At 39.2% G+C, this 12,092-nt stretch overlaps 1 protein-coding gene across 7 annotated transcripts in view; it reads right to left on the reverse strand.

Moving 5' to 3' along the window:
• The window catches only part of ACACA (acetyl-CoA carboxylase alpha), a 272,316-nt gene that overhangs the window by 159,853 nt on the left and 100,371 nt on the right, over positions 1-12,092 (reverse strand). For all 7 annotated transcript variants that reach the window (XM_067717545.1, XM_067717544.1, XM_067717547.1 and 4 more), the window contains 4 exons: positions 11,858-11,939; positions 10,602-10,700; positions 8,372-8,478; positions 5,150-5,260 (listed from right to left, as the gene is read on the reverse strand). In XM_067717545.1, coding sequence (XP_067573646.1) covers positions 5,150-5,260; positions 8,372-8,478; positions 10,602-10,700; positions 11,858-11,939 — 399 coding nt within the window. The remainder of the gene's footprint in view (positions 1-5,149; positions 5,261-8,371; positions 8,479-10,601; positions 10,701-11,857; positions 11,940-12,092) is intronic.

Raw genomic sequence — 12,092 nt, forward strand, 5'->3', positions numbered from 1 at the left:
CTCATAGTGTTTTTTGAATCTGTGCTTAGTATCTTTTCAAGAAATTCTTAGCCATTAGTTCAGAAAAATTCTTAGCCATTGTCTCTTCAAATATTGCTTCTGCTCCATGATTTCTTCAAACATTGCTTCTGCTCCATTTTCTCTCTCTTCTCCTCTGAGACTCAAAGTACACGTTAGATCATTTCACTGTCTTTTATGCTCTGTATCTCTTATGCTTTGTTTTGCTATAAAACAAGTTACCTCAAAACTCAGTGGCTTGCTTAGGACACCAACCATTTTATTTGCTCATGATGCTGTGCTCATCTGGGCAGTTCTTCTGGTCTTGCTATAGTCATTCATGTGCATATCATCATCTGGTGGCTCGAGTGGGGCTGAATGGTCTTATGCAAATGTCTGCTGACTTGTGTTGACTGTTGGCCAGTAGGTCTACAGAGCCTTGACTGGAACAGCTCATCTCTATTGCATGTGGCCTCCATCCTCCAGCAGGCTAGACCAGGCTTCTTCAATGCAGTGTTCCAAGAAGAGGGTGAGGGCAGAAGCTGCAAGGCTTCACAAGCACTAGCCTCTAGAACTTACACAATACCACTTTGGCCACATTCTAATGGTCTAAGCAAGCCACAAGGCCAGCTAAGATTCAAGGGGTGAGAAAAGAGATGCCACCTCTTAATGGGAGGAAGGTAAAGTCACATTGCAAAGGGATACACATTCAAGAACAGGAGAGGTTATTGCGGCCATCGCTGCAAACAATCTACTATGGTCCGCCCTCTGGCCACAATAATTCACATACCTCCCACATGCAAAATAGACTCACCCCCTCCCAAGACCCCCAAAGTCATCCAATCATGGCATCAGGCTTGAGGTCCATTTTCTCATAAGTCATGTCCACAAGCAAAAGAGACTCCTTGGGTGCAGCTCCTCAGGTGCTCTTTATCCAAAGATCTGGGAACTAAAAAGACAAGTTATCTGCCCCCAACACCCCCAACATTTAATGATGAGATGGGGAGAGTATAACTGTAAAAGATACTCCTATTCAAAGAAGAAAGGACAGGAGGTACATAGCAGTCACTGGTCCACAACAATTCTGAAATCCAGACGGGCAGATGTTGTGAGGTTCCCTTACTCCAGGGGCATGGAATTTTTTTTGTTGTTTGCTGTTTTTTACTACGGTCTTGTTCTGCTCCCTGTGAGTGGTTTCCTAATCCATGGGTCCCCTCTGCTCTTAGCTGCCCTCTGGGCTCCTGGCTCCACAATCTGAAAAATCTTTTTATTATTAGAAATTACTAATGTTTACAGCTGAACAATTTTTCCAGTCTGCTTCCTATTCATAGAAAATCAAAGTCCCAGAGGCCTCTTTGAAGTCTGAACTGTCTCTGTCCCTTTAGTCCCTTTGGTGCATTTATCAACAGAAGTCTCTCAAAAACGTTGTGGTTTTCCTATGAATCATATTGGAAATTCACTACTTGCGCCAAAAACATATCCATAACTTTTCTGCACAGACCTCTCTGTACCTCGGGTTTGTCAGGCTGCTGTGGGACAACATCTTTAAAATTCTTAGAAGCCCTTTTTTTCTAGCTGAGAGAGTAATCTACCAGGTACTGTCTTAAGTATTTCTGAGGTCTTAAAGGATCTTCCAGGCACTCTTGATTTGGTCTGTACTCTGAAGTCATTTTTTACTTTGAAAATCTTTTGCCAGCTGGAGAGATTGGGAATGAGAAACAGTTCTATTTTCAAACTCAACAAGTTTGAAACACCTTCTTTAGTTCATCCCTCTTTATAGTTCCTTAGCAAAAGCAACCAAAAGCATTCAACAGATACTGTTAACACTTTATCTAAAAAGATCTCCTTAACTAGGTCTACAAGTTCACTAAATACAGTCTCTACCTTCCAAGTTACCTCAGGTAATTGTTCCATCATTACAGAACATGGGTTACCTTTTCCCTTCACTGCCTTTCCATCCCACACTAAAAGTTTGTTCACCATTCTTCCAGCCTTCATTAACAACCACCTTACCATTTTTCCAGCCTCCACCTATGAGCCAGTCTCAAAGCCAATGCCACATATTTTACTTTTTTGTTAGGGCAGTATTACACCTTTAGGTATCAATTTCTGGGTCAGTTATTCATTGATGCCTAACAAACCACCAAAAATTTAGTGACTTAGGACGCTGACCTTTTTCTTTTTTTTTTTAATTTGCTCACAGAAATTTGAGCTGGGCTCAGTTGGGCAGTTTTTCTGCTGATCTTGGCTTGGAGCCACTCATGTAGTTAGTCATCTGGCAACTTGACTGGGGTTGGATGGTCTAACGTGGCCTCACTTACATGTCTCAAAGGTGCTGGTGACTGTCAGGTCTAGGAAGTCTCAGTTGGGATAACTCATCTTTGCTTTGTGTGGCCTCTCTTTTCCAGAAGGCTAAACTGGGCTTTTAACAAGGCAAGTCTAAGGCTCATTCCAAAAGGGCAAGGGCAGAAACTACAAGACCACTTGCAGTTTAGGCTTTGGAACTTGCACACCATTTCTACCACATTCTATTGGTCAACCCAAGTCACAAGGCCAACCAAAATTCAAAGGATGGGAAAAAAAGACTCTATTTCTTGATGGGAAGAAGGCAAAATCATACTATAAAAAGGTGTGTAGGGCTTCCCTGGTGGCACAGTGGTTGAGAGTCCACCTGCCGAGGCAGAGGACACGGGTTCGTGCCCTGGTCCGGGAGGATCCCACATGCCGCGGAGCGGCTGGGCCCGTGGGCCATGGCCATTGAGCCTGTGCGTCCGGAGCCTGTGCTCCGCAACGGGAGAGGCCACAACAGTGAGAGACCCGCATACCTCAAAAAAAAAAAAAAAAAAGGTATGTATATAGGGGATGGGAGGAGTTAACATGGTCATCTTTGCAAATACTCTCTCACATGCTCTTTTCTGTATTTTTCATCCTTTTTGTCTCTTCATGCTTCAGTCTGAATTTTCTTCTGACCTATCATCCAGTCACTAGTTCTCTCTTCAACTGCATCTAATATGCCATTAAACTCCTCTATTGACTTAATTTTAGTTATTGCATTTTCAGTTCTAGAATTTTCATTTGCTACTTCTTTATGGTTTCCAGTTGTCTGCCCAAATTCTCAATCTTATCTTTAATTTCCTTGAATACATTAAATATAGTTACTTTAAAGTCCTTGCCTGATGGATCCATTATCTAAACCCTCTGTGGGTCTGTTTCTATTGGCTTTTATTTTTCTTGATTTTCAATCACATAATTTGATACGCTTGCTTATTTTTTAAATTTATTTTATTGAAGTATAGTTGATTTACAATGTTGTGATGCCTGCTTATTTTTAATTGGCTGCTTGAAACTGCATTTGAAACATTAATAGAAATAATTTGAGGTTCTGGATGTTACCTTTCTCTAGAGAGAATTTATATTTGCTTCCTGCTGGTAGCTAGGGACGCTAGTAACCCTAGAACACCATGCTAGAATCAAGAGTTAAGCATTTTGAAGCTGAGATTTAGTCCCTTTGAGAACTGGTCTATTTCTAGTTCATTCTTACTCCTTCAAGATCCCAACCTAAAATGTGGGAGGTTTCCCAGGGAACCCTCCTCAGCAAACCCTACAGTCTAAGTTTTGTCCTTTTAGTCTTAGAAGACTGTTGAAAAATCTAATCAGCTTTTCAACTGCTTCTTCTCAAACTAAAGGATATCTCTAGGGAAAAAACGGCCTCAAACATGAGACCTCTCTGGGTTTCATTCTTCTCCTATATCTTAGCCCCCAAATTCTTCATTGCCTTGAAAGATCTCTAGTGCCTTAAAACAGATTTTTTTTTTTTTTTAAATTTGGCCACCTTTTCTAGTTTGCTCTCAGTGGGAGGACTGATTTGAGTTACTTAATTAATCATTACTGGAACTTAAGGACTTTTACATAAAACTTCCTAATCTTAGTATTCTAGATATTTCAACTACTTGATTCCACAGTAATAAGTAATTTTGAATTATCTAAAGGAGTTAACATTTTAAAAAATTAACATGAGGCATGACCTGCTTATGAAATTAGAATTATTATAGAAGGAATATAAAGTAAATGACAGGTAATATTCAAATACTGACACTCAAAATAGGATAATGCAGCAAAACAATACGTTTATCACTTTCTTTGTCTAGTATATCAAATCATGGAAGACCCAGCTCACAGAGTTTTTCTCTTTAGCTCATGACAATGAAGCAAAAAGTTTGGTGCTGAATGGTTTTAAAAAAAAAAAAAAATGGGCAAATAATATGCAGCTAGGGGTACTAGTAAAAGATGGTACAAAGTAAAAGATGCTGGGAAAAATAAGAAAAAGTGGGAAGCTAGGAAAGTGAAAAGGCCAGAAGGTGTCCCAATTTTCCTTTTTCTGGGTATTGGTAGGAGAAAAAAAGAAGTGAGTCAAGTATGTAATGGTAACTCTGAGGGCAGGAAAAAGAGACTCCTGTCTTCGGATTCTTTCTCTAAGATTCTGAAAAGAAATCATTTCTTTGGCCTCCACGACCAACTTGTAGTATGGCCACATCCTTGGCTGCAAATCAGAGGATTAGGCAAAGAGAAAGCCTAGGTTTAGCTTTCCTGAGCCACCCTCCGTTCTCATAGAACATGCGCCTGCCACAGGGTCCCTGTGCCAGGGTGTGGTGACCATGCAGTACAGGACAGAACACATGACAGAAACTCAGGAGTCTGCAGCCAATTTGAACTGAAGTGAGGTGAAGTCAATCAAAGAGCTTGAGTGAGGCCAGACCAAGAGCATCCAGATCAGGAATTAACCGTGTCACATACATTGTCTAACGTGCCAGCAGAAGAGGGACACAAAAATGCAGAAAGGTACTGACTCTTGCTTGTTATTATGAGTTCCTATGAGCCACACAAACCATATGCAGAAGAGCTATCTGAGAAACTGAGCAATTTTATATAAGACAGAATAACTCTACTGCTTGTATTACGTAAATGAATAAAACCTTAAATTGAACTGGACATTTTATTAATTCTTTTCCCCTGCTAATAAGCAGGTAGAGGCTAGAAAGAAAGACAAGATTAGCTGTAGACAAAAAAATCTAAATATTTTCTGGACATCCAAATTACATGCATCTCTGATATACATGTTAGTTCCAATAAATAACAACAGCTTGTACTCTACCTGTCTGAAGAGGTTAGGGAAGTCATCTTCATTGTTGACTTTTCTGATCCCCTTCCCTCCTCCTCCTTCCGAGGCCTTGATCATTACTGGATATCCAACTTCCTCCGCTGCCTTCAAGAAGAAAGAGAAAAATGGAAGTGAGAATGGTATTAGTAGGGAAGGAGAAAACTGGCATTTTCTCCCTTTAAAAATGCTGTCATTTGGTAGGTCTATATATAGCAAAATAGAAAGATCCTGAAGATATACTATTAGGTGGGAAAAAAAAGTACCTGAGTAATATTTGTACTATTGGGTTGAACAAGAAGAAATTGCATTTTTTTGGTAGGTAAAAAAATGGTTGAATATTGGCAATTTTGTATGTTTCAATCTAAGATAATCCCATATAGATCAAAAACAAAGTAAAACTATATGTATAATTACTTATGCATTCACACACTTACCTATGTAAGTATAAAAAAACAAGTCTAGAAAATCCACCAGCAGTGATTTATAAAAGGAAGATGAGTAGATATAAACTTTCACTTTTTACTGTATATATTTCTGTATTATTAGAATTTCTCATAAGATGCAGGAATTTGTCTATTACCCATAATTTTTATTTTATTTTATTTTATTTTCAAGTTACCAGAGTATACACTTTCTGTCTTTATTCCATAATTTTTATTTAAAAAAAAGACAAAAAGACATACACAGTTCACTTATTATAAGCTGATGGCCTCAGCACAGCTTCTGACCCTCCGACAACATATAAGACTCAACAAATCAGGAATCTCACATATCCAGAAATTTTTCTCACTCAACTTTTTGATAAAGATAAAAATAGCAAGATACAAAAATATTAATGAAAGTAGTCAGAAAACTAATTTTCAACACATGCTCTAAATGTGCTTTTCACATTTACAGTATTTTATAATGATCAGGTGACGATCCCAAAACTTTTTGAATATTTAATTATATATCCATTAAGTAAAGACCCAGTTAAATCAAGATATACCTATTTACTAGACTACTATGCAATTATTAAAGGAATGAGGTAGCCTTTACATGCAGCGATATGGAAGATGTCCATATTATAGTTAAGGCAAAAAGTAAATTGGGGAAAAGTTAACCAAAAGTTTAAAATAACTGAGTCATTCCTTTGTCAAAACATTCCAGTCTTTCACGGTTTACATTGTAACAATATCTAAAAAACGTGTCACCAGAAAAAGACCATTTCACATTTTAATTTTTGTCAGTAGATTACGCATGAAAATCCTTCACTCACAGTCCCATCTCTTCTCAACTCTCTTAACTATTCACTTCTATGCTTATAAACAAAATTAGCATGATGAACTCAATCACTGGGTGATAAATGAAGAAACAGCCACAGTTGTGAGAAAGACTTAAAAAAAAATAGGGGGGGCTTCCCTGGTGGCACAATGGTTAAGAATCTGCCTGCCAATGCAGGGGACACAGGTTCGAGCCCTGGTCTGGGAAGATTCCACATGCCACAGAACAACTCAGCCCGTGTGCCACAACTACTGAGCCTGCACTCTAGAGCCCGCGAGCCACAACTACTGAGCCCGTGTGCCACAACTACTGAAGCCCATGCACCTAGAGCCCGGGCTCCGCAACAAGAGAAGATACCGCAGTGAGAAGCCCATGCACCACAACGAAGAGTGGACCCCGCTCGCTACAACTAGAGAAAGCCCGTGAGCAGCAACGAAGACAAAACGCAGCCAAAAAATAATAATAATAAATACATAGCCCACATGATATAAGAAAAAGGCAGGCCTTTTAAAAATATATAAAAGCTCTAGGCACAGGTCATCCATTTAAAATATTTTAGAAGAATTTTAATGCCACGAGGAAAATGCTTATGTATAGGTAGAAAAAAACCTAGGATTACAAAAACAATGTATATAGTAAGACCCTAATTTTACAATTATCATAATAATTATAGTTATGGGAATCTACTAATAAAGATTATCATTATATGAATCAAAAAAGGCTGGAAGAAAATATATGAATATGTTAACAAGACTTATCTTTGGATGCTGGGCTTATGGGTTTTATCATCTCTTTTCTTACTTTCCAAATTTTCTACCAGAAAATTTTGTTTATAACCAGGAAAAAAAGGAATTTTAACTGATAAGCAAAATAGCTAATTTCCTACAAAGGGCTTCTACTCGTTTGCAAATTATATCAAATAAAACATAGCATTAGCAATTCAATTAGAAATATTAATTCTTCTTATTAAGGAGATTACAGGATGCTTAACTTGAAATGCAAACAACAGAGCAAAATTAGTTGAGCATTCAGTGTTCCTCCTGAATTTATAACATACAAGTCAAACAAGAGTAGTGTGTTTTTCTAAAATATAGCCTCTTTCATTATCTCCTTGGAGGCATAGCTGACACTTCCAACTAATTAAAAAGTGAAAGGGGAACAAACTGGAGAGAACTATGAAGAAAGAAAAAGTAATGTTAGAGAGCCGACCTCCTTTTGCTTGGGTTCATGTTTCTACATGGACAGACAATAATTACAGTAATAGTTTCAGCCTCTATCAGCTCCCTCCCTCACTCCTCCTCAAGGGAAAAAGAATGAATTCTGTGATTGGTCAGTTTGGAAGGAGAAACTGAGCATGTATAGCTCAGCCTTTTCCCCTTTGGGATCAGCCCATACACAGAACATATGCTCTTTGCCAGCTCTCAGTCATACAATAAACTGAATGGCAAAAGCTCTGCCTCTGTGGTTATTCACACCACCAGTAACCAGTGAGCGAGCCTGCTTAACTGACATTCAGTTTACGAATCTGACTGTTGCTACACACTTAAACCGTTTTCACCATCATCTCTATTCATAATAAAGCTGACATTTTGATCCCTCTCTGCCCGGCTTCTTGGTTCTGAACTCAAGTAGGGCAAAAAGTGTTGTTTGCCCCCAACTCCCCCTGCATGCACACAAATACTAACAGGTGGTAGAGAATAGAATCAGAACCTCCTTAAAGCTCTGATTTAACCACCTAAGAAATGTTCTGTCCAGGTGAACGGCTTGCTTCAAAACAAATTTAAATTATTTTTGTGAAACGTAGGTCACTTCCTCATTCTATAAACTATACCTCCTGGTCTTACAACCCTAATGCCATCATGGGTGTATATCATGAACCAGGCTCCAAATTCCTGTATTTGGGACTGTAAGTGGTCCGTTGAAAAAGATCACTCCCTAGAGTTAGTAACTTACCTTCAGCCCGTCATCCACATCCTTCACACAACCTTTTTCATATAGTTTCTGAGGAACATTTAAAATACGTTTTGAAAAATCATTTTCGTGCCAGTCCACACAAAGACCTGCAATAGATAACAGTGACTTAAAAGCAGCTACAAAAGCTTCTGTTTTTGTCAGTTTTCTGCTTATACCTTCTTTACTTCCCCCCACTGTTTCTTTGGCAGTGCCACATGGCTTGCAGGATCTTAAGTTTCCCAACCAGAGATTAAACGCAGGCCCATGGCAGTGAACGTGCCGAATCCTAACCACTGGACCACCAGTACCTTCTTTAAAATGCTTTCATATTTATCCAAAATTGAGGGTAGATGGGAGAAAGAAGGATACCATAAAACCCTGATCAGTCCTTGGAGTTAGCAGGATTTATCTATAGCAACACCTGGCCACTTGGGTTCTGTTGCTGGAGAAAGCCAAGAGAGCTAACAAGCAGCAATTTAAAAAAATGCAAGGACATACAAGACAAAACAAACGAACAAAAAAGCACGTCAGACTTCTCACATAAACTCAGCAGGCAAAATACCTTCGATGTGTGTGTTCAGGGCTGCTTCAGGGCCAGAGGTCTGAGAAATAATTCAATCTTTATGAGCTCTTGGAAATGAAAATGGCGGTTTTATTGGCCTCAGCAGAGTCATGATTCCATACTCCCTGAATGTCCCTGTACTCAGCCACAAAGGGAATGGTATAGCCTCTCCACTCAAACAAGAACAAATTCAATGTTTTATTTTAAACTGTTTGACCCAGCCGGTCTGGAGAGGATATTGCAATCCCCCTGGAGAGCCAGAGTAACAAGAGTTCACATCTGTTCTGACTCAAGACAATGGTAGTTCCTATTCGGAAGAGGTTTTAGTGTATGTTTGCTCTCTGTGCTTCAGTACCAAAAAACAGAAGTTCATATTGTTATCAGCTATAATAATTCACAACGCACTCTTCAAGGGATTCGTCAAAAATAAATCATTTTTACAAAAAATTCATCCTTCTGCATGTCTAAAAGAAAGGTTGATTATTGACCTCATTTTTCTGCATCAAGGGCAAATGAGAGGTTGAATGGTATTAAACAAGCAAAACAAATCATCAATAGACTGTGGGCTCAAATCAAGAAAACACTGGCAAAAAAGAATAGAGGGACGTTTCTGGTGGCACAATGATTAAGAATCCGCCTGCCAATGCAAGGGACACAGGTTCGATCTCTGGTCCGGGAAAATCCCACATGCCGCAGAACAACTAAGCCCGTGAGCCACAGCTACTGAGCTCATGTACCACAACTACTGAAGCCCGCGCGCCTAGAGACTGTGTTCCACAGCAGGAGAAGCCACCGCGATGAGAAGCCTGCACACCGCAACGGAGAGTAACCCCGCACTCGCCGCAACTAGAGAAAGCCCGTGTGCAGCAATGAAGACCCAACGCAGCCAAAAATAAATAAATAAAATAAATAAATGTATTAAAAAAAGAACAGATACATGTATATGCATAACTGAATCACTTTGCTGTACACCTGAAACTAACACAACATTTTAATCAACTATACTCCAATATAAAATTTTTAAAATAAAGATTAAATAAACAGAAAGAGACAGAAAGAAAGGAAGGAAGGAAGGAAGAAAGAAAGAAAGAAAGAAGGAAGAAGGAAGGAAGGAAGGGAGGGAGGGAGAGAGAGAGAAAGAGAGAAAGGGAGAAAGGGAGAAAGGAAGAAAGGAAGGAAGGAAGGAAGGAAGGAAGGAAGGAAGGAAGGAAGAAAGAAAGAAAGAGAAAGAATGAATACTGGCAGGCAAGCATCTGAGTAGGTGGGTTTTAGTTTTTTCTTAGTGATTCCAGTCACCTCCCAGGCAGGTTCAAAGGCCTATTCCATCTAAGAAGTCCATCTCTGAGGAAGATTCTAGCCTACCCAGAGTAGATCTGAATCCACAGAACCAGATGAGTTTTCTCAGAGTTTCTCCAAATTAAGTCCCAAGATCATTTACATTACAATTTAGCATCTACATACCTGGTACAAAATTTACATTCTTAAGACAAGATAAAATCACAGGTACAACAATTAAGCCAGGAGATACAAGATACCATTAATTAATGTGTATTCTATTTCTGTCAAATATCCAACACATTTTAAAGCAGGCTTAAGCCCCAAGGCCATAGTCCCAAATATTCTACCGAGCTTTTCTACACTTCAAGATACAAACAAATAATTTCTTACCACTGCCACTCCATGGAAGAGTTGGGATACCTGCAGTTTGAGCCACTATGGAAGATGCAATCTTATCCCCCAAAGCCCACATGGCCTGGCTTGGAGGACCTGAAAACAAGACAAGGAAAGAACCCTGACTGTAACATTTTCGCCTCGTTTCTGTCACATGTATTTTGTCTTCCATATAATTATTTTTGTATTTGTCTTGTATCCCCTACAGCACATATCATCAACATCAGAAACTTGATTATGGGGACTACTATGGTTTGGCTCATCTTTGTACCCTTCGTAGAACCTAATGTGGTAAATTTTTGCATTCAGGGAGAATTCAATATATATAAATATATGCTGAATTAAATTCCTGACAAATGTAACTCTGATTTTATCATCTGTCATGATCCAACTTTACCATATTAACAAAGTCTTTCTTTTTTTTTTTTTTAACCAATATCCTGAAGTAAGGACAATAAAGTTTTGGTGTTCAAGTTTAAAATATTATACTCTCCTTGGTCTTATGGAAACCCAAACGGAAGATTTACCTTTAATAGGCTTTACAAAGCATAATCATCATTGCAGAGATAGAGACACTTTGAGCCATATAACCTCAAATTTTCTCTCCGTATAGGATAGCAGAAAAGTCAGAAGAAATAGCTCTCTTATAGGAATATAATCTATATGCTTAAATGTGAAAGAAATGATTCATATTTAAGGGCACACTGCCAGTGTATCCTAAGTATTCAATTATCTTTTCTATATAAAAATAAGTCATTTCTCCACATGTTTTCTTAACGTTAATGGCCAAGTTTTTAAAGGCCAGTGTTCTGGAAATCAGAGCCTCCTCCATATCTCATAGAAAAGAATCTGGGGACAAAAAACACAATCAAGATGTGGGCTTCCCTGGTGGCGCAGTGGTTGAGAGTCCGCCTGCTGATGCAGGGGACACGGGTTCGTGCCCCAGTCTGGGAAGATCCCACATGCCGCGGAGCAGCTGGGCCCGTGAGCCATGGCCGCTGAGCCTGAGCATCCGGAGTCTGTGCTCCGCAACGGGAAAGGCCACAACAGTGAGAGGCCCGCGTATCACACACACACACAAAAAAGATGCAAGATGTAAGAAATGATGAAGGGTTAAAAAAAAAAAAAAAAAAGAAAAAGAAATGAAGAAAAGGGTTACTCAGAGAGCTGCTGACTGATAAAAAACTAAGAGCCCAGTGCCAAAATGACAGAGAGGAACAGAAAGGCAGGAACAGTATGTCAGAAAGGCTTACCCATGAAGGCGATGCCATTTTTCAAAAGAAGTTCTGGGAGCTTAGGATTCTCAGAAGCATGACCCCAGCCAGCCCAAACTGCCTACAAGGGAACACAATATGATTCATTCTTAAAATTCATACTAAAAAGAACATGATAAACTGTATTACTTTCTACCAAGACTGGCCCTGCTCCATGAGGTACAATAGCTCCATGGCAGCCTAATGCCTAATTCAGCTTCTATGCCTGATTCTT

The sequence above is a fragment of the Pseudorca crassidens genome, chromosome 19, assembly GCF_039906515.1.
Source record: "Pseudorca crassidens isolate mPseCra1 chromosome 19, mPseCra1.hap1, whole genome shotgun sequence".
NCBI classification, from domain to species: domain Eukaryota; kingdom Metazoa; phylum Chordata; class Mammalia; order Artiodactyla; family Delphinidae; genus Pseudorca; species Pseudorca crassidens.